The following is a 23,960-nucleotide window of genomic DNA, read 5'->3' as shown; positions in this document are numbered from 1 at the left end:
ATAGAAAACTAAATATAACGCTCACCAGGAAACACAGGGAGACTCACACACAGTCATGAAGGAGACGCGGACCTAAATGCACAGAGGGTTAACGAGGGCAGTGGGAGCACACGGGGAACACAGCTGACACAGATAATCGTAACGAGACAGGCAGGAGTGACACAACATGACGCATACTGACGAGAGACTGTCAAAGTAAAACAGGAAGTACACAGAGGTGCAGACAGGAGGAGAGAGAGCACGGACATAACGGGCTGGGGAAAACATTGAATGAAACACAAGGAGGGGAGACGAGGGCTCACAGATCCACAGAGGGGCACACAGGGGGTAAAAGTCACGAGGGGAAATCAACTTAACAACCCAGGAACCTAAATGAAGAACAAAATACAAGAAAACTAAGAATGCTGGGCCAACATGGCCCAGGATCACGACACCTACTGCTGTGAAATATTGCACTTTTCCTTATATTTTCTTATCTATATATCTCTGCCTATTTACATCTTAGGATACAAGATATTAAGATAAATGGGGACACGGTGGGCCGGTGAATCTTCTAATTGAATATAACTGTATAATATTACTGAAATCACTATAATAGGTCCCTTATAAGCTATAGTATGTTGATCATTTAAAAGCTTTTGGTGATCTTTTATTTTTTCACAGTTTTTCTTTGTTTTTTTTACATGTTCTTTGAATCTTTTATGTAATAAATCTTTCATCTTCTAACTTTATCCCACTTTGCTCATCTGATTTTCAGCATGCGTTTTATATTCATTTTTATGGACCCTCTGTTTATTGTCATCTCACCCTCTCGACATTTTGGCAGTAACACTGACTTTGAGTTGTCGTAACTGTGACCTGCAGACAGGTTGAGGACATAGTGAAAGACAGACATTTGGAGAGGTGGGAGCAGAACGGTGTGCATAGAATAAAACGGCATTATAAAAAGCAGGAGCTTTCTTTGGCTTCTTCTCTCCTTCCCTGTGTGCGTCTGCATAACAGTGCAGGTGTGTGTGTGTTTATGTGTATGTCCAGTGTGTGTGCCACCCTGGGTTGAGTAGGTCAAATGCATTTGACGTGGAACACAATTCGTCTGATTCGCTGGTCAGAATCTGTAGCACTCAGTGCCCAGTGCACACATGCATGCCTGAACACCACGCTGCATTTATTCTATCCATCTATGTGGCACTTTGATAACATTAAAGGTCATGAATCCTCATAAACCTGGAATTAATCCATTAAAAATCTATATTTCTGGATGTCTGTCCCCTCTTGGACAGCTGACATCAAGCTAACTAGACAATAACAATAGCTGGTTATAAGCTAACATTTTGTTAGCTAATGTTAGCCTAAAAATGACACTTTCTCTCAGGTAAACAGCGTACATTCTCACTTTATATGAGAGTTTATTCGCTGAGTGCTTGAGGCTGTTAATGTTCAGTCCAATTTAAAGAAAGTTTCTCTAATTCTGGGTAACAGCTGCAAAAAACGCAGCGCTTACCTGCAGAGGAGCTCAGGATATCCTCAACAACTCACCTTATTATTACTGTCAACAGACAGAAGTGAGCTTCACTGACTCTTCAACATGTACCGGACTTCTTTCACACGGCTGACAGCCTGCACTACAGACGGTGGGCTGAGATGCTTGTCCTACAGTGACCACTGTAGATAGAATTATTGGTTAGGGGTTTGCACTGTACCTTTAAGAGGAAAAATGCAGTTAGAGATGCATTTTTACCATAACATGTGCTTTTCTTTGAGCTTTTCTATAAATATACCAAGTGATAGCAACATAAAGAAAAAGAATACCAAGGGCCAATGAGAGGAGCTCGTGAAGATGTGCAGGGTGAAGGCAACAGTGCTGCATGTGTTAGTCGGAGCAGAGTAAGGATTTGAGAAGGGGCCAAACTGTGATGGATGGGGTTAGTGCATTTTCAAAACTGCTGCTGTGCTCCCTGTCTATCAAAAGTGATGAAGGAGGGACGGGAAATATTAAATAAACTAAAGAAATATGAAGGTACAATTTAAATTAGGATCTTTGCTAAGCCAACACTGGTTCATCCTTTGTGTTGAGGAAAACGTTCTTCTGAAACGTCAGGCAATCAGTGCAATAAAGAGGTTTGATAGTAATTATTTCCCACTGTGGATAGCTTCATCATTTTACTGGTGTGTTCCACTGTGGGAGCAGAAATCAAACATCTTTTAGGATGTAAGTTTTTCTATTTTGTTACTTTGTGTGCTACATATGAAACATCTGATTATGAAATGATGGCCTTCGATAAACCTGTGGTGCTTCACTTATTTAACTGATCAGACGCCCTCTCAGTCCTGTGTGGAAACATTTTTGATTGACATCTTCTCCATTTTTATCTTCCAGTTCTTAAAATGAGACCTGCACACACTTGTGTGGGTTTAAAGTGTTTTTTCGAGTTAACTAGTATTTTTTTAAGAGTAATAAAAATGATAAGAACCAATACTTCAGAAAAACATGCTAAAATTAAAACATGATGCCAGATGTTTTTGTAATGTACCGTCAAGACGCTCACTGGGAACAACACAGCCAAGTACGCGTGTATGAAGTACTTTAGAGTACACAGAATTTCTGCTTTAACAAGACGTCCTCAAAGTAGTCCAATCCCAATGCCATCTATTAAGTAAAAGCAAAAGATTTCTCCTTTAAATGATGTGCCTTTGATTGCTCTCATTTCCAAATCAAATTTCAGTGGTAATGCTAATGACTGCCTAATTTCTGGTATGAAAGAAGAACGACACACTCGAGCGGTATTGATCAGAGTTGCAGTAAAAATCAACCAAATTTCTCCTCAGTGAGCACAACAAACTTAAATAAAGGTGAAAATCCTTGTTTTTGTTTTTTTGCTAATCTCACTGTTTCTCTGTGACCAGGCAGGACTTGAGGGAGTCTGGTCATCAACACAAATCTGACATTTTGTGAGTCTGTATGACAGCCTGTGTGTAATTTGTTACCACAAAGTACTTAATGCCGCTTTCACACGTGGTCAGGATGACTGAACTGAGATCTGCTACCTCCACATTAATGAACGTTAATGAAGTGTGATTTATAGGCCTTATCACTCAAACGATGACAATTATTGCTTCAGTTAGAGGTTCGAGACTCTGTCTGAACAGACGTATCGAGGATGGGGGAGGGCTGAACTGTGGAGCTTCTTATTATCAGCTCTGTAAGGTTAATCAAGGGGTTCAGATTATCCAATGTATTACAAATCTTCCCTTACTATGTTTTTTTTGTTTTTTTTTTTGTTTTTTTTATTCTAAATGACATCAGAAACAGCAGTATGCGACATTACGTGATGGCAGAGCTTCAGTTCATCCTTTGTCTTTTTTTTTTTTTTTTTTTTTTTTTTTAAATAAATAGGACAGGGGGAATGAATGAGAGAAAGAGGGGGAGAGAAAGAAAGAAAACCAAAGGGGAGAAGAGACGGTGAGAAGGGGGGGAAGAGAGAGAAAAAAAAAAAGAACTCCTGGGTCACCTGTATGGAGAAAAAAAAAAAAACACAAAAAAAACAAACAGAGGAGACAGCAAACAACAAAGAGCAACATAATAATAGAGAAAACAAAGCACCATCACAATAAACTAGCTAGTCATAGATATCAATATTTACTAAATAATAAACGATATTGTGCAGCACGCAAGATAGACAGCGCACAGTGTGCTTTGAGGCAGCAGCCAAGAAAGCTTTAGTCCGCGTCTGTGAATACCCATGTGTGCATACCTGTGTGGATCAGCATGCTTGCATTCCAAAGGTTTCTCCATGTAATGATCTGCTAGGGAGTGTGGGGGGGCCACAGCCCCGTCCTCCAGGGTGTGAAGCGGGTATGGAGGAGATCAAAACTCCAGACATCCAGAGGCCCCCAGAACACAAGAGACCATGGAAGACCAACAGAGGGGCAGCCGCGCCACTGTTCCAGTAAGAGCTGAGGAGAGTCCCAGATGAGGGCTCGCCCAGCAGCCGCGGAGCAGAAGTCAGGGGGAGTTGCAGTGACGCGCCCGTGAGCTCCGCCGGCCCCCAGCTGTGCCTGAGTGACCGAGCCCCAGGCTGAGAGGCCGGGGGCACCCCACCTCCAAAGGGGCCCGAGCGAGCCCCAGGCCCCAGGCCCCGACAAGCGGCCGCCAAGGAGTGAGCCGGTGTGTACCCGGACGCCCACCCCCAGACACAAAGAACCACCAACACACCGACACCTGAGGGAGTCCGCCACCGGCAGGGGAAGTGGTGGTGGGTGGAGATAGGCCTCCAAACCTTGGAGGGCCTGAGGTGTCCCCAGAGAGGTGGCGTCTGATACCCAACCTGACATATAGACACAGACATACAGGCACACACAGACACAAACATCCATTCCCACCCTCATGCTCTCATATGCACTTACTCCACACTCAACCAACGTGGAGACAGACATAAAGAGACGCTGTACACACAATCACACTCCCCAAGCGTACTCTACAAACCGGGTCTAGGTGCCCTTGCCCCTGGAGGGGGGAATTGCACCCAGACCCAGGTGGTGTTACCCTTTTCCCTGCGGTGGGGAGAGGCAGACCACCCCGACTCCGCAGCAGCAGGGAGGCCCCACACCCCAGACCGCAGTCGGACGGCCAACTCCTCCTACTAGCCCCCCCGCTCCAGCAGGCCGCAGAGAATGGGGGTGAGAGAAGACTCCAAACCTCCCTCCACCCGCTCATTGTAGTGTTGATGCATATGTGTTCTAAGGTGCAATTAAAACCCAGGAGGGCATGGAGCTACCTGCCAAGGAGCAGCAGGTAAGCGCATAGTCCCTCCTGCTAGCCCTCAATGACTAAGTGTATTTAAAATTGAGAGGTGGGCAACGACGCCAGGGGTGAGGTATACACCCTGATGGTAAATTGGACTCCGTGATTGTGCCCACCCCCAAGATCCTATATGTATGTGTAATGAGAGTGTGAATAATGTGAATGTCTAAGTTGTGGGATAAAATTGAGGCAGAGGCAGCCAGAAGGGGACAGGGGGGGGGGGGGGGGGGGGTAGCCTCCTCTGGACCCTGGTGACATACCCCTACTCCAAGGCCCTGCATGTGTGGGTGGTTGTGGAGGAGCGGGAAGAGGGAGGCAGCTGGAGATGGGAAGGGAAGGAAGGGAGGGGCAGGTAACCCCTCCCTGGGGCCAGCTCCCCCGCTGACCCCAGTAGGCACTCCCACCCTCCGCGACCCGCCAGGGAAGGGGGGCCCAGGCCCATCAGACCGGGGCCCAGTGCAGTAGCGCCCTCCGGCTCCACAGAGCCCTGGACAGTCCACCCAACCCCACCACAGAGAAAACTGCACCCACCCCACCATCCACACATCTTCCAGACTACATAAGACGGTAAACGCCCAGGCTGAGATCTTCCTCCACCTCTCCTGTATCTCCCCCTCCTGCAGAGAGTTCCTGAAGAGAAGAAAGCTCCTGCAAGATGTGACCATCCCCCCCACCAGATGAAGAGCCCCCCAGGCGGCTCGACGCACCGGCGGCACCCTTACTATGTTTTAATGAAAATCCATCAACAGATTATCTGCCCGTGTGGGCGTAACCGCTAAGCAAAGAATAAATGAAATCTGTTACACTTTGACCACAAACCCTTTGAAGTACAGTAGCACAGATTCCGATGGGCCCCTCAAGGCCTCGCAGCAGCTAACGATCTCAACAGCTGTCTTCTCTTCATGATGTAAGAGAAAACGTTTCTTGCACGAATCACATGATGCAACTTATGTGACTAATTTTGTCTGAAATTTCCAACAGAATTCATTAAAACTGTGCTAAAGGTAAAACTGTCTTGTTTTTACTGTATTCAGGACAAAAACAGAGCAGCACACGTGCCATATGTACAGACTGACCTGTGGCGGTCTCTACTCTCACTTGGCCCTGTAACTTACACAATTACAGCAAATACGAGTCACGTTAATCCCGCTCAGTATTTAGGCCAAACCATTAGGCTCTGGCGGATTTGTTTCATGTTTCTGCAGATGGAGCACTCTAGCCCTCTTGACTGGTTTAGAGCTTTAGTTAAGCAGAATGGTTTTATGAAAGTGCTGAGAAGGAAAAGCACATCAGACAGAGTGACAGTGAGGATTGGAGACAGAAAAAGCTGGACTTTTTTTGACAAAAGTTTATCTCTCATAAACCACAAGTGCTCGGCTTGTTGTGTGGGCTCTTGACATTGAGGAAGTATGTTGCACTTCAAGGTATAAGTTAAATGGGAAAGTTTGCATCCTCCAAATCCTCTCTGAGATTTGACTCGCCGTGCTGCTCTGATGTTATTCTGGTAGGCTGTGAAGAGGGGAGCAACTAATCAGAAGTGTCATTAAGAAAGTTTGGCGAATTTAATTAGGTCTCATTTCTGGTGACAAGACTCTCATCAGTTGTCGAATAACTATTTACACTGAAGTAATTGATGCTTGATGGTGAAGGAGACAGGAAGCAGAGAAGCTGAGCTGCACTCAGGGCCACGTTTTCAAAACTTTGTGCACTAGCCTGTAGAGTTTGTGCTGAGCTGTTGCTAACCAGCTCACACATACATACAAGAATAGAGATGCTTTCGAACGAAAGTCATTAAATAAGTGTTGGATAGAAAGTCTGCTCTTTTAATAGCTGTGACTGCAAAAATAAACATGTCTTATGTGTTTGTGAATGTGTTGTCACGTAGCACCCCGTGTCCCAGTTTAGCCAGTGTTCAGAGTTCTGCAGACTTGGCCGACTCTCTGCTACGACTTCTCCATCTCCTCCAAAATATTTAAGATGTTTTCTTCCTCTTGCTTTTGAAAACAGGGAGAATTTCAAACAGTCGGATCATCCATTATTCAGCAGCTACCTGTCTGCTTTGGCTTCTCACTCTGGTCCTGTACGAGTTAAAAGGGATGGGACTTAAAAGTAAGAGGATGGGATACTGGAATGTCAGGCATGAAAACTGGTGTCTAACTTTGAGGGACCGAGGCAAGAGAGGAGAGTGAGACAGATCAGCTGAAGGACAGACTGACTACAAGTGTGACAGCAGTGTGAGGCGCTGGATGTTAGAAAGTGTCCCGAACTCGAAGATATTGAGGAGGCGCGGGGAGATGAATACTGCACACAATCAGCATAGATCTCCACCCAAAAATACACAAGCAATTGCTTTTATAATGTCAGGGTTTGACGCCCCTTCTCGCGTTTTCCAAGAACATTATTTGCATCTTTTACCGACAATGATCAGTTTTAAGAGATAAATGCAGACACAGAAGTTCCCCTCCCTAGCATCTTCGTCCAAATATGGCGATGAATCCAGGCCCTGAAGGTCCCCAGGGACTTGTCACCTGTTACTAAGCAAACTCAAACACAGGTTGCTGAATAGTTTCAGGCCTTTGCTCCTGTTTCTAGATGATATGTGCTATATGTGTTTTGTAAGCGTGTATGCAGTTTTAACCTTCTATAGCTCTAAGTCACTTACACAATAGATCGTCCAGACATGGCGCCGAATGAAGCTTATGACCTTTAATTAATTGACTGAGCTTCAACTCTTTAATAAGCACAAAATGCAATGTGTGTATACAATGATTATGGCTGCCCCTGTAATAAAAGGTTAATGTAAAGCCCACAGGTTTAATAACCATCTTAATGCAATGTTAATGCTGCAGGATATATTGTAGCTGTAAAATAATTTCTTTAATTCCACAAAAGGCTGGCCTGATCGGGGTCAGATGGTAAATAAATGGTAAATGGCCTGTATTTGTATAGCGCTTTTACTAGTCCCCCAAAGCACTTTACACACCCAGTCATCCACACATTCACACACTGGTGAAGGCAGCTACAGTTGTAGCCACAGCTGCCCTGGGGCGCACTGACAGAAGCGAGGCTGCCATATCACGCCATCGGCCCTTCTGGCCAACACCAGTAGGCGGTAGGTGAAGTGTCTTGCCCAAGGACACAACGACGAGACTGTCCGAGCCGGGGCTCGAACCAGCAACCTTCCGGTTAGAAGGCGAACTCCCAACTCTTGAGCCACGATCGCCCCACCCCAGATGGAGTGATCGTGATCAGATCAGCCTGACATTGTCCCTGCCTGCACCAGGATGACCAACATGGGAATAAGAAAACAGGCAAGACCTGAGAAAAAGATTACAGCAACAAATAAAACGTGTAGCTAGTAGATAAATCTGCTTAATAATACCTATGCTACATTTCTGTCAGGTTTATATGGTTGTATCACTTAAGGCAAAGAAATTCCAATGAACTGCCAGATTGTTGACCTGTAATCATAACATCTGGCTGTTTAATCCTGCTTCGACTGATGTTTGGTCTGATTTTCAGACACTTGAGTATCTGTCTGTCTTTGGGTTCAGAACGCTTCTGCAGCTTACAGTAATGGAACAATGTGATGTTCACTGGGATAAAGTTTTCTTTCAGTTTTGTGTCTGTATAAAGAGTTGTGTCACGTTACATGCAGAACTTCTTTTACTTCGTGTGATTTTGGGCAGCTCTCTCTCATTTCCACATTGCAAATGTTTGCAGTCCTGTATGTCGGGTAAATCAAATATTCTGGTTGTGCCAAAGTGCACAAAGTACGAGGCAATGGGGACGGAGGGGGAAATAAAGTACAGAGCAAATCAATTTTGCTGTTGATGAATTTTTACTAGTTGATTTTAAAAGTCATCTCAAAGTTCAATGTAGCCAACAGTTTGAATCAAAATGTGTCATAATACGCATAATACACAGTGCATTTAGCCTCCAACCAATCTTTCTCCTCGTCTCAATACATTAAAAAATCAGCCCTCAAAGGACTGCACAGTTAGCGGTCAGTAACTGAGTCATCGCTACAGCGTATCGAGTTTTGCGTGTGGGTTCACTGTTAGAAGAGGTCAAGAGAAATAAGTGTAGAGCAGCAAGAGATGATTTTTTTAACCTTGTGAAAACAAATTTGCTGCTTTCTTAAAAACGTCACACAATCCCCGTTTTTCTTCCTTATGTTCTGATGCACATAAATGTTTGAAGCTATCAATGATCAATAATCCATTTTCTTTTATACTATATATTACAAATATTTAAATGTAATACATTGTTTTATACTGTTCCCATTTGTTCTTTGTTACCTTGTGTTATGTGTTGGGTCTAAACTTAGACCCCGCTGACCCCGAGACTTACTCCCATGAATGACAAAAAAGAGCAAGGCAACAGCGGTCGATCGATTTACTTGCAAGAGAGGCCCATCACGAATGACCCCGACGACGGCCTCCTCTCGCTGCCTTTCATTGAAAAACGTTCACAAGAAACAATAGTTTACAATGGTTCACGCAAGTACCCTCGTAACCCCCCTTGGTTACAAAGACAAGGCGCTCTGTGTGTGTGTGTGTGTGTGTGTGTGTGTGTGTGTGTTTGTGTGTGTGTGTGTGTGTGTGCGTGCGCGTGACTTCCTGATCACAACAACATCCTGGTCATAAAAGGGGTAATCTCCCCCACAGGTTCAATTCCTGTATTGGTTCACCATAAACAACACAGTAAAGCCATAAAAAGGGCAGGAAGCTTATCAAGCATCAAACAAACCTTCACAAGGATGTGCTTGTGATAAAACACGACAGCCCCCCCAGAACCTCGAGAGGCTGGGGAGGGGACAACACAGAGAAACAATGTAGAGATGGTAAGCATAAAAATGACAACATTTACCAATTCGCTTTAACATTATGGCTCGTGTAGGGGTGGCCAGACCATAACATAATTGTGATCCCTCCTCGAGTCCAAGCAGCACACAGTTCATACAATTTGATAAGAATTCTGTACAATGAGATGATTTAACACAAAAGAAGGAGCGGGCTATAACTTCGGGGTGGACCTAATGCCAAAACAACAAACAAAAGGAGCCTATCTAAACTTACCTACAAAAAGAATTAAACCAAATGACAGAAACTTACCTCCCTAACTAACAAAAACATCAAGTACGTTGTCTCCAGGTAGGTAGCCAATCCGCAGGAACCGTCTCCTGGATCCACCTATGATGGAAAAGCACCTGCACGCTTAAATTTGCATACAAGAGACAAGATTACGACAGCAGTCGTAACACCTTGTCTTCACTTTCTTTGGATCTCGTAAAAACAAACAGGCATTACAGTCGAATGCTTAATAATGTAAATAATGCAACACAACCATATCGACTTGTAGACGTGGTCGGGACGACCAACTGCTGAAGTTCAAACTGAGCATAAAGGCCATGAAAGGTTTTTTGTGCCTTTGAGCATGGCATGGCTTTTGGTGCCAGACAGGCTAGTCTGGGATCTTCCCACACGACCACATCGTATCCAGCAAGAGAAAATGTAAGAACAGAATAGTCAGACTGGTTCAAGCTGATAGGAAGGCAACCGTAACGCAGCTATAAAAGCAGCTTGCATTTGACTAACCCCAACTGGACAATAGAAGACTGGAAGATGCTGATGAGGCTCGGCACTGTGACTTTCCGATGGGAGGATCGGGATTTGAGAAACATGAAAGCATGAATCCGTCCTTTTACCAGTGCTTCAGGCTGGTTCAGGTGTGGGGGGAAATCTTCTCGCTACACATTGGACCCTTTAGTACCAACTGTTTTAAATAGCACAGCCTACCCGAGTGTTGCTGTCAGTCCCTTTATGACCACATTGTACACATGTTCTGATGACGTGCTGTCACATACTGTCATGTTCAAGAAACCAGTTTGAAATGATGTGAGCTGAGTTCACTGCACACAAACAGTCTCCACAGTCACCAGATCTCAGTCCAATCGATAGTAAACATTTGGCATTGGTAGAGCAGTAAATTTGCATCTTGGCTGTAGAGTCAACAAATCTGAAGCAACTGTGTAACACCATCATGTCAATATGGACCAAAACCTCTGAGAAATGTTGACCTTGTTGAATTTATGCCCCAATAAATGAAGGCAGTTCTCAAGGCAAACTCAGTACTAACAAGATGTACCTAATAAAGTGGCAGGTGAGTGCATATCTACCAGTGTTCTTTAGGAAACAGCCCCTAGCTACTGTAAATTCTCAAATGGTTGAAGAAATGTTTCTATATGCAGGTCGGTGTGAGTATGATAGTTAGTGTGTAGACTCACACACTGATGCCAAATGACAATTTAATTAAGATGGACAACATTTCTGTCCCAGTTTAACCTGCAAACCAATACAACAACCAACCTTTCTCATGTGGTGTGACTAAAAGCACCCACGGGAACACGGAGAGGAAGGAGTAAGGGTCTCAGAGGAAGGACGAATCAACAGGAAAGCACCTCTCATAGAAATGCTTGGAAATGTACTCCCCACTAGTCTAATTGTCTGAGTGTGTGCAGCTTAAATAAATATCTAAGTGGTGCGAAATGAGGGGATGGGAATCTCAGTAATAAGAAACTGAACCGGTGTCGTGCTCACAGTGAATGAAATCAACCACAGTGTAAGGTTAGCCCGTTACTCTGCTGATTTAAGGCTGAAGAAAAATTTTCAAGGATGCAAGCTGCCGGTTTTTCATTTTCATGTCACTCTGCTGAGCAAAACGGGCTGAGTCATGCAGTCTCCTCCATTTTCCTCTCTCTCTTGCTTGCGTCCTGGGATGTGAAGGGACTGATTACAGGCTAATCAGCTGTTTGGAATTTGGTTCTCATTTCTTGCAGCTGAGTAAAGTAAACGAGTGTTAAAAGAGAGAAACAGGATCAGGGGCAGGGAGAGGCTTTCATACTCTCAGTGTGGCAGCAAATAATTAAAACAATCCTAAAAGATGCCAAGAGGAGAAAGCAGAGAGTGTGAAGCAGGAGTAAATTGCTTTTCTTCCTGGTAATTACAGGTTTATGCTTTTCAACTGATGCAAAGAGCTGCTATTTTGCACCTTATTATCATAATAATATTTTCTTGCTCGATGCGTACGTTCGGCCGCATGTGTGCGCGTCACCGGTTTGGGCTGTGTTTTGCACTTTGCTCTGTTCCTGCTTAATAATGACAATGCAAACTGTTCATTCTTCGAGTTTCAGGCCACCATCTCTCTGCGCACACTCTGCTGTTGCTGTTAAATCGACACAGTGGGTCTTTGTTCAGTATACTCTGTGGAGCGTCTGCAGTTGTTCAGTGGAACTGGCACAGAGCCTCCTCGAGACTTCACCTTGCGCACAGCAGACGGCAGTGAGCGGGCTGGAAAAAAAGCTTTGATGCTTTTCTGGTTCTGCAAAGGGAAAGTCAGAGGTAGGCTGAGTATTCATATTCAGTCACATACTTGCTGGGTCTGATTTAAGCCAGGATTCAGTGTTCCTGGATCTGCAGCCGCACCGGGAAAAGGCAGAGCAAAAAAGCATGTAATGAAAGACGAAGAGTGGCTCCGTTTACTTCAACAATGAGATCTGTTTTGTTCTTTGTCCATCTGTGCTGAACTGCTTTCATCAAGTTGTTGTCCCATCGAACACGTTTAATTTATCAGTGGTGATCAGCAGAGATGGGCAGTAACGCGTTACTGTAATCCGATTACTTTTTTCAAGTAACGAGTAAAGTAAGGGATTACTATTGCAAAAACGGTAATTAGATTACCGTTACTTTCCCGTAGGAACGCTGCGTTACTGCGTTACTAAAACCGTGATTTTTTGTGAGAATGTCTCACGACAGTGACGTAAGCGAGTGCGACGTTCGTGACAACAGCTGTGTGCAGATCAACAATGGATCATATATGGAGTGCAGAGAGTATGAGCGTGCAGCGTTTAAAGCGTGGAAGTACTGACCTTACTTTGAGTTTGATTCCATAAAAAGTGACAAAAACATTAGTGTCCGCTGTGCGTGGGAAGAAAACTTCTTTTTACAGCGAAAAAAACCCTAAACTTCCAACAAGCACCGAGTAGCTACGACGTAATGGGAAACTCACAGAGAAACTCGCGGATTCTTCCACTGACCGCGGCACACCTGCACCAGGGTAAACCTCCGCCTACCCCACTCCTGCTTTACAGGTGAAAATAGAGCAACAGGACCGATGAGTCTTTGACTTTATTTATTTTCTGCTGTGTTTTACTTGCATCTGTTTGAAAGACTGAGTGTAAACACAAAAATATTTTATTTTATGTGCTGGAATGTGCAGAAAATAGGTTTAAATGTTAAACTAATTTCTTCCAGTCAGAGAATGTTGCAGATAATTACATTTTTGCTTGATATGCATAAAGTTAAAAGATTAAAACTAATAAAACAAGTTTTAAAAAGAGACTTTTCCATTTGATTACATTTTGTATGATGGATTATGCAGAAAAAGTAGAATTGGGCTGAAAGATCTATCACTTTATCACCTACTCAGGTTGTAAGTCGTGTTTTTAAAAAGTAACTAAGTAATTAATTACTTTTGAAAATAAGTAATCAGTAAAGTAACGGGATTACTTTTTGGGGAAGTAATCAGTAATTAGTTACTGATTACTTTTTTCAAGTAACTTGACCAACACTGGTGATCAGTAGCTTTTGCTAGTGTAAAAGTAAAAATAATATCCACAACAGTAAATGGGTGATACTCACAGATGTTCCACGATGCAGTAGCTTTCTATGTTTTCACTCGAGACGGTTTCTCACGACTGCCAATGAAACTTCTCACCACATCCTAAAAAGAAACACCTTCTCACCTTTTACACCAAGTTGCTTTGCTCACACACGCAAAGACAAAGCTGAATCTGTTTGATTGATGCGACACACGCCAGCTTTTCTCTGGTCCTGCCACATTCATTTCCTCTGCATGGACCCGCTGCACCGTGCTGATACAGAGCAGAAATATGAACAGGTGTGACATGGGTAATTTGTTCACATGGCCTAGAGCAGTAGTTGGCCAAAACTGGGCAGCTCAGCTCAGTTTAGAGTTGAAATCCAGCTCGCAGCGACTGACCGAGGTCTCTGTAGGCGACCCCAAAGAAATCACTCATGTTTTGAGAACAATGGCTCCAAAGCCAAATTCCCTCTCTCGCTCTCTCGCTCTCTCGCTCCGTCCTTGTGTCTCAAAGAAATGTTAAAAGGAAATTTAATATATCTCATTAAAAGTAATGCAAATGTTTGTTGAACTCTGGTTTCACTTACAATAAATCAGGTCAGTTCAACACTCGATGTGTAATGCTTTGTGACTAAATGGCCTGTACCCACATTTTTAAAGTAACCTGAGAAATCAAATGAAAGCAGGACAAACCTTCACCCAACTGTCCTCACAGCTTCAAGCAGCTTCAAGCAGCTCTTCAGCACAGTGTTCAAACTGGATTTATGCTTTACACAAAGGGATTTAGGTGAGTCCCACCATAAATACCTGTTGTGCTGATCCATCGTCCAGGTGTTATATCCACTACCACAGCACTAAGTGAGCGTATTCTACAAGATTAGATGTTATTTAGTTACTAAACTGCAATGCATATAAAAGTGATATTCAGACTATAATCATAATGCAGAAAAGGGCTATTAGATTAATAAATCATGAGGGGCATAGGGCTCACACAAATGCACTCTCTATTAAGACACAAGCCAGGATCTGGTGAAGTTTAAAACAGTGCAAATAATATATAAGGCGAGGCAAAACAACTGCATGGAATGATGTTATGAAATGTTGGTGAATGTATATGTTTGAAATAAAAATGAACTGAACTGAAAACTACACACGAACTTTTTTTCCCATCAGAATGTTAGAAATTCAGTATTCACATAAATCGGCCTCTACATACAACAAAGCTTGTAGGAGGAATGCAAATTTCTAGTGGTTTTACAGATAAAGTAATGTGACAGAGCTCTGGAGTCCATGCATATACTTCAGGCCAAGGCAGAGTATATCCATGCATAATGCAGAGTCTGGTTTTCACAGATTTGTTTTATTGTTTTGCTCTGTTTTTGTCCCAAATGGTCAGAAAGTCTGCAGATGTCATACACAGTGATGTCTGTATAAACTTTGCTTAAATGCCTCACCAGCACAGAAGGTTAATCCGTGTTAGTGCCATCTCTGAAGATTTGAAGGTCCAACAACAGGGTAGTGTCAGAAGCCCAACAGGTTGGGGCCAGACTGGTGGTGCTGGGTCACAGTTCTTACCTGAATTGGAATTTATTGAGATCTTTGGTTATAGCCATAGTTGTCTGACTCGTCCCAGATCACCATTGCAGAAGCAACAGAGCCAGCGATCCAGAAGGGCGAGAATTTGTTTTCCTGATGCACTTACACACAGTTTCGGTCTCACGTGTCCCCGTCTTATCGCCATCCTTGATCCCTCTTCTTATCTCACCTACCCTTTTTCTTTCCTTCTCCTCTCGCTTTGCAAAACCGCAGATTTGGATGAAGCGTACAGTTGCCGTAGCCAAACGCAAGCCGGAACAACCTCTAGTTCTACTGCTTCCCTTGATTGATGTTCTCATATCTGTCGCTCGCACACACACTCAGCGGCTCTCAGATAGAAACAGACTATTAGCATTGGCTCTGTGCCGTCTCCATTCTCACAGTAAGTTAGACTCAAATCAGAAGAAGATCTCGTTGGCAGAGGAGAAAGAAGAAAATGATAGAGAGACAGATAAAGACAGTGAGCTAAAGTTAGTGCCAGCTCAGAGTCCAGACAGGAAGAAGAAGATGGAAACAAACGAATGAGACAAGTGCATAATAGTGTTTACTGTGAAATGCTGTCATTGCCAGCCGAGTGTATTACTATACATCCATCTAAGTTGCGGTGCACAAAACTGAAACTGTGCTCGTGTGTTGTGCATGAGAAATTAAAATTGGCTGTGATGGTTGCAAACGCTGAAGTCAGAGTCGTAACAGAGTATCGCAGGAGTGCAAAATGGTCAGTTTATCGAGCAACCCAGTAAAGCAGAGGTGCGTGACCCTCTCCTCTCCACGTGCACACATCCTGCAAGAGTTTAAATATTTAAATTGGATGCATTTCCCTTTTCCTCACATAGCCTTATCATTATACTTTAAAGACCCATGAGATCACCTGGGAACCATATATTGTGTTATTTGACTCTGATCTGTGTCTCATTATGCATCGCTATCTTCTTCTTACTGTTGGGCATTTTCATCAGGAAAACAGTATTTTAGCTTCCAGCCTTTCCGCCGCCCCTACCTCGATTCATTATGTGTCTTTGAACAGCTCAGACCTCTGAATATGAATGACGCCTGCATCGCTCTGATACAGGTGAGTAGTTTATTTGATTATTCAAGGAAGTAAACAAATTACCATGTAAGGATGAAAAAAGATGACTGAATAAACACTGGCATGAGCATATTAGCATGTTTTTTTCATCACCTGCTCAAAGACAGTCCATAGATTATCTGAACACAGAAGAATATGCAACAACGACTTTAACCCTTACAACCAGTGTGAGGCAAATTTGACCCGATTGGATCTGACTGCAGGAACATTTCACTAAAGTTCATCCATTTAGTCTAAAATGTGGTGAGTTTTCACAACAATTGTATAGAGAAAAAATACTATGAGGGAGCGTGCTTTTTCCTTTCGTGCCCCATTTTTGTGGAACAACCTCCCTGAAGATATTAGGCAGGCATGCTGTGTGGAGGGTTTTAAAGCTAAGTTAAAGCTCCACTTGTTCCTGATCCTATGTGTCGTAATTCCATGCCAGTTTTTACTGGTTCTATCAGTTTTTAAATTGTCTTGTTTTTTTCTGTATTGCTTTATTTATTTATTTTTATCTTCAAATAGCTCCTCAGCATATTATTATTATTATTGTTGTTGTTGTTGTTGTTGTTGCTTTTGTTAATTTAGTGGCTAGCATTGTCACCTGACAGTTGAAAGACTTCTGGTGGATTATACAATTATAAAATCACCTGAGATGCCAGTGTGGGAAATACAGACACACATGTTTCCATCCATCCTCTTTCCGGATCGCTGGAGCCTATCTTAGGCTTGTCTTAGGGCAAGAGGCAGGTACACCCTGGACAGGGCTAACACATAGACACAAACCATTCGCACATTGTGCAAAGACTTGTGCAGGAAGCAAACGTGGGAGTACATGCAGCCTGATGGTGGAATTGAACTCAGGACCTTCTTGCAGTGAGGCAACAGTGCTACCACCGTGATGCTCCTGTTTCCTGCCGTCACTTTAAGTACATATACTAATTTGCAGTAATCAAGTTTTAGGCTCCAAGTGTTAATTAATATGGAGATTCTCATTATAATTATGAATGATCGTTCTGAGGATGATACAGAACTAAAGGCAGCGTTTCATGGCTGTAATAATGTTTGTATAATGAATCCCAGCAGCTTCGGATGCTCCTGGCAGTTTCACTCTCAAAATCTAAATTTGTGAAAGCAGATGTTTTCTGCAGAAACATGTTTTACCTCAAATATCGACTTCCCTATTTTGTGAAACACTGATTAATGAATAATTATCCTTTTTTTTTTATGTCAGATAGTTTTAATCCTGAATTGATCAGTACTTCAAAATTTGTTGAGATGTATTATGAAGGAATTGTTGAACCATACTGTGAGGGTGTAGAATATGAAGAGTATGTAAGGGTTAAACTAAAACGACGTCAATGGATTAAAAGCAGGAAGGGCTGAAACTTCAATGCCAGGAATACGAAGCTAATCTAGTAAATGGGAAGTGTTCTGCTAGAGAGCGATTGGCTGTTTAAATGCAGGCGATGAAGAAAAAAGGCAGAAAACTGAAGTAAAATGAAATGCTTTCTATGTATGAAAGCAATGTTTTTTTTTTTCAAATAAAACAGTCATAAGAACAGAAATTATAAGAATATCCTAAATGACAGTGGTGCACATTCTACAAAGGGAGGAGAGAGCCAAGATATTCATTACGTCGCTGTAAAACCAACACAGGCTCAGCAGGAAAACAGTCTCAGCTTTAAGGGGAAACAGATGAATTCAGCGTATGCTTTGAGAGTTTCATGTGGATTCTAATCTAATCTTTTAGTCTCAGTAGAGCAGGCAGCTGTTTTCAGTAAACAATCTCTCATAAGCGCTGCATAAAATGGCAGAGAAACAAAGTTAGCTTCAAAGTTGGTGAAGATATTTAGCTGCGAAACAGCAGAGGTTTCCTTCAGTGGGGGGATAGTGGGGTAAAAGGTCACCATGTCCAATTGTGACTAACTCGTTATGGAGTTTTGTCCCTGGGTGGTAAGCAGTTAATGTTGTTTAAAGTTTAGGAAACTTTAAATTAAGGAGCGGTCAAACTCATTATTAAAGGCATACTACTGAAGCCCATGACCCTGAATCCTCCCTTAGTTATGCTGCAATAGGTGTAGGCTGCTGCGGATTCCCATGATGCACTGGGTGTTTCTTCTTCACTCACTATGTGTTAATAGTACTCTCTGCAGATGGCCCCGCCCCTCCCTGAGCCTGGTTCTGCCGGAGGTTTCTTCCTGTTAAAAGGGAGTTTTTCCTTCCCACTGTCACCGAAGTGTTTGCTCATAGGGGCTCATAGGTCATAGGTTTTTCTCTGTATGTATTATTGTAGGGTCGACCTTACAATATAAAGATTTGGTGCTGTATAAATAAAATGGGATTGAATTATTAAAGCCATACTACTGAACCTGTGAAAACTGTTGTGTGATATCCTCACGGGGTTTAAAGGGAGCTTCCCTTTGTCTGATTTAGGACACTTACTTAGGAAACAGGAAAAGACCAACAAAAATGCTTTTAGTTGGAGTAAAAATGTAGATTAAGGTTCTTGAAACTTCACACATCAGGGACTAAAATCACTGCTGTTTTTTCCGTCTGCCTGCACGAGTTCTGCAACTTTTTTCCAAGTGAAGTACTAAATCACTAGAGAACCTATTCAGGCTACAAAAGGGTTTGTTTTATGTGTAACTATAGTTTGAATGTTCACAGGGGACCAGGACAGGCATCTTACACCCAGCTCTGTTCTACCAACATCACCCTACTTCCATATAATTACTTATTCTTTGCAAAGAAAAAAACATGGAGCCTTCCAATGCATGCTTTATGTTGTAAAAGTTCAGATTTGCCTTCCTAACTTCAAAAATGCTTGCATGAGTGGATTCGTGGGCGTGAGCAAGTAATCATGAGATATTTAAACAAGTGTTGATACTGAGCAAGTATACTCATAGAACCAGTTACGCCAGTCGGCTTTTTCAGTGTTGTTTTGTTTCGTTTTAATGCAGAATTATCAGCCTATGTTGTTAATAGTTTAATCCTCTGTTACATGTTTTTAGTTACCTGTAAATTGTATGGATATGCTTGTATTTATATGGCCAACAAAATGAGTTGAAAACATAATAATCTCAATATTTGCATTTAAAGTAATACTGGGTCTAATTCAGAGAATATGCATTTATAACCTTGCTTGGAAAACGGACCCCAAAACCTTGTGTGTATTTAAAAAAGGGATTTACACGAACAACTAGACTAAATTACTCAGAACTGGTGCCAGCAACATTTCTTAGGCTACTTAAGTCTAAAACAAACAAGAGAAACAACCTGAATTTATGCAAACGATGTTCTTTCAGAGCACTTGCGAGTCAGCTTTCATCTTCTCTCTAAATTAGCTCTTATTGCAAATTGTCTCTCTTATTCTGTGTATCCCACCCACACCTGCTATTGACACAAACATAATCACAGATGCACACAATGTATGCCAGCATTTTGCTCCTGTTGTAACTGGATTACAAGTGGGTGGCAATCCTCTTTCTCCCCCCTCCGCGCTTCCGTAACGCTTTGAGTTGTCTGGGAAAACTGAGGATCCTGGCTCACATCGGACTTTTCGAAAGAGCTCATCTCTCACACGTTCAGCGCAGCGACAGTGGATCTCTAACTTCAGATTAGGATTTAGGGAAGAGTTGTCAAACTTTTTCATTGTGTATTGTTTAAGACATTTTAGATTTCAAAAGCCAGCTTGTCTTATGATTGCTACCATACGCATATTTTATGTAACTCCATATTTTATGGATGACTCACTTTTTAAACCCCTTGTAGTCTGATTGTCTTTCGTGTGTCCGGCCCTGGATCGCTTCTTGTAGGACAATCGGACAATTGCAGCCGACTCCTAACATCCCAACCTGTGTGCGCTCTTACAGCGAAGGACGATTCCTCACCGAAACATTCCCAAAGCCATAGCAGGTCAGAGTAGCCCCTGAGGGTGCAGCGGAAAGAGTCACACTGTGGACCTATTGATGCTTTACTTTCTGCAACTCTAGTGAAATCTGAACAAATCACCTTGCTGTCCTAGAAGTTATTTCACAATAAACGCAGGGTATTGTGCATCTATAGGTCATTTTTGCTTTAAACTGTGTGTTTTACCTTATGTTGAAGTGTGTGTGTGCGCGCTGAGCTAAATGAGGACACGTGCAGCGTTGTGTGTGTGGTCTGTCTCGTTTGTTGACTGATTTGTTTGGACCTTTTCTGGTTTTGGAGATAAACACGTTGAAGCAGATATGAATATTCCTAATGGCTTTTTAATGTCTTTCTAATTTGCCCTTTAAAGGGCTCTAATGGACTGTCCCCATGTTTGCACAGAGAGGAAAAAACAATGGCTCTGACTCATTTGGTGGTTACCTTTGAGCCTGCACTAAAGCAGACAATATCATTACAGTCCTTTAGAGCTCCTCCTGTAGGAAGAAACATAGTACCGTCATACTTTACACCAAGTGTTTGTGTAGCAGCGCACATTTAAAAGGGCTTCCTGGGGTCCCAGCTCTGGAATAAATGTGTTTCAGCGCGTTGAATGAAAATATCCGTTAGTTTACCGAGTGAGGAATTTTTGTTTTATTCCAATCGGGCAGCGGGTATGAAAGATCACAGAGAATCGATCTTGATGACTCTGAGCACGTTACTGTGGATGTTTTGGTGATTTTCACGAGCTCAGTTGCTTCTCAGTAAAACTTTAACTTCTTCTCTACCAAATTCACACTTTTTTGCCATTTCTATCCAATAATAGAAATAATAGAAATAATGTGACATCAGTCACATTATTTCTATCCGATAATGTGACTGATGTCATCGCACTAGGCAGGCAGCTGTGCAAAAATGCTTATACGTTTAACAACAAATACCTTCCCGACATTGTTGTGTACATGTTCACGTGTGTGCATTTCACTGTCGCAATGCAGCGATGATGAAAAACTGATGCAAGACACAAACCAGAGCATGTGTCTAAAACTGCAGTCGGTGACGGCGAGAGAGACATATGGAGGTTAATAACCTGTCAGCCCAGCTCTGTAACAGTGGAGAAGTAGGCCTAATGAATCATGTGGCTCTTCAGTGTGTTTAACAAGCGTGTGTAATACAAGTGTGTGTGTGTGTGTGTGTGTGACATCCAGGCAGAAAAGGAGCATTTACAATGATAGAAGCGTCATTATTAGTAGCATTTTGTTGCAATGAAACATATGTGTTTGTTAACAGTAGTAATCGCTGGGAGCGAGAGTGGGAGGGGGAAAGGTGTGAGCAGAGGTTGATTGCAAAGCCATTTCCTAAGGTTTTGTCGCGCTCTGTTAGCTGTAGAGCTCCATTTGAAAGACAATTTGTCTACTGCTGAGCACTCTGGCAAAGAGCGACCTTGTGTTGAAGAAAGTCTGCACATTCGTGTGTGTGTGCAGTACAGGATGCACCATATGTCAAATAATACATGCACGAAAACAGCAGAGGCAGCTAAAAGTTTGGTACACACACACACACACATAAAATATATATATATATATTCATCCATAGTTCTTAAATCAATCACATGTAATGTTACTGTAGCGCAGATGAGAGCCCCTTGCAATCACCATCGAGCAGCCATCAGTGGCCGATTGAGTGGCCGCATTAGCAAGGTCGTGATCTGCTCTCAGGCTCATTTTCAAAGCGATGCAGGCTTGGCCGCTCGCCCACCAGATTTGGAGAGAGGTCCTCATCATCTTCAGACCTCAGCTCTGTTTGGGATCTTTTCAAATGGTACGATCTAATCAAACTGCAGTGCACTGCTGTTTGATTTTTTCTAATATAGAATCGACTGACAGCATCCTGGACGATAGTTGATGTGATGAGGTGTCTCACGTGGTCTCGTTGTTTTCTTACAGGTATGCTGTTCTGCAGGACCCTGCGGGCTGGCTGAGTGTGAACCCAGTCAGAGGAACTGTCAACACCTCAGCCTCGCTGGATCGCGAGTCTCCTTATGTCTACGACAACAAATACACAGCCGTCTTCATCGCCACCGATAACGGTGAGTTGCACTGCAATCTGAGTAAAACTCATATATAATCTAGATAGGATCTGTTTTTAGAAATACTTGAAATGTAAGCCGTCGGGTTTATCCACTGTGGAAACTTTTATTCTCGTTTTCATTGTACAAAGAACTTTTCATGGGTGATGAGTGTCAGTTCAGACATGAAAAGTAGAAACAGAGCCGCCTTTGTAACTACTGAGCACTCTTGACTTTACCTGGCAACAGTCAAAGTGTCATTTTTCCCATGGTGACAATAGGACGGCCTTATGTGGTGCTCCTGCGTCTATTGGACCATATGGCAGCTGCTTGGCAGTGTCAGCCGAGCTGCTGCTTTGAGACTTTCCAAAGCACAGATGAAAGTGTCGGGAGCTTTGGCGCATTTCGCTTTTTTTCTCTTCGCTTCCCACTCTGTCTCATCATCTCTCTGTGTCTCTGTCTCTTTGTCTCTCTACCTTCTCCTATCAATCCATCTGGTCTCCTGTGCTCGGGAGATTCTGACAGATCCATTAGAGGAACTGAGGGATTCTATTAGTAGGCAGCAGAATAGCACTGTTGTGCTGGGGAATTCGGTAGCCTTAGAAAGATGAGTGCTGAAAGAGGAGTAATGATGGGGCAGGAGGAGAAGCTAGAAGGGGTGGAAGGGTCAAGAAAAGAAGAAAAGGAAGGGACATAAGAGGAGATAACAAGAAAAAGATATAGAGCAGGGGAAGTGTGTGACGAATAGGTGGAAAAGAAGAGAAATGGAGAGTGGACTCAGCCAGGTGAAAGAGTAAGATCTGTGGTAAAGCCGGCAAAGGATGGATGAATGCAGGAAGTTATTGCAAAGTCTTCAGTGGAACTGACATTGTTAGCATGTAACCTCAGATGTGTTTTTAAGTTAAATTCCCATCAGCTTTGAAAAGTGCCTTTTAACAGAGAAAGGTCTGAGCATACGAGGCCTCTAAAACTCCGTTTGTAGTTACTGTGTGCACGTAGACACTGCCTGCAGAGTGACGTGTGCATCGCTTTAGTCCTGTTACATTGTGAGATGACATTAGGGCTGATATAAAAGCTCTGTGCACAAAAAAGAGGAACATTTTCATGTGTTTTATGTTCATTACATATAAAATGAAATATTCCGAGCCTTTTGGTTTATATTATATGTTCATGCTCATGAAAATCATCCTAAAACGTACATTTATATACTTTTTTGGGACCATGAATTACTGCATATGTAGTCGAGTTTACCAAGTCTTTCATCAGTTTTCCTTTTTGTATAATTCTTTCTTGTCAATGCAAACAGAAAACTACGTTCGCTTCGAGCTAACGGGAGGCCGAAGGCCGAAGAATGCGGCTAAAACTTTTGCGAGCTCTCGCAAAACTTTTGTGAGATCCCGAGTTTGTTTTGCAAGATCTCGCAAAAGTCCGTCTTAATTTTTTTTTCTCCCATGTCCCCTGCGGGGCTCTGTAGAAAACTCAGGCATGACTCTGGTTCTAATATTAAAAAAACCCTTAAAATAAGCTCACTGAGCTAAATATCAGTGTTGTTACAGTGGACTGGCACTGCTAAGGTGCTGGTGATTAGCAGTTATTCTATTAATTATGTATCTTAACATGGTTATATGGTGGTAATTAGCATTTAACACACAGTGCAGCGTAGGCCAATCACAATGTAATTACATTTTCAAGTATTTAACAAAATCAAAGATTCACCAGAATAATGTGTTATTTTCCTGAGTGATTGCAGTTTCTGATGAGACGTTTAACTGTAAACATACATGTTAAACAACAGTTCATAACAGTTACATTAAAGGATGCCTACATGGATTTTTTCAACATTGTTTCAC

The 23,960-nt window shown here is 42.7% G+C and overlaps 1 protein-coding gene across 1 annotated transcript in view; it reads left to right on the top strand.

Moving 5' to 3' along the window:
- The window catches only part of cdh13 (cadherin 13, H-cadherin (heart)), a 410,738-nt gene that overhangs the window by 339,379 nt on the left and 47,399 nt on the right, over positions 1-23,960 (top strand). The window contains exon 11 of the mRNA XM_082540060.1: positions 21,989-22,131. Within this exon, the coding sequence (XP_082396186.1) occupies positions 21,989-22,131 (143 nt within the window). The remainder of the gene's footprint in view (positions 1-21,988; positions 22,132-23,960) is intronic.

Source organism: Aulonocara stuartgranti (genome assembly GCF_965226115.1).
Source record: "Aulonocara stuartgranti genome assembly, chromosome: 7".
Taxonomy (NCBI): Eukaryota; Metazoa; Chordata; class Actinopteri; order Cichliformes; family Cichlidae; genus Aulonocara; species Aulonocara stuartgranti.
The sequence above is the reverse complement of the archived record's forward strand: the minus strand, read 5'-3'. Positions and strand labels throughout refer to the sequence as shown.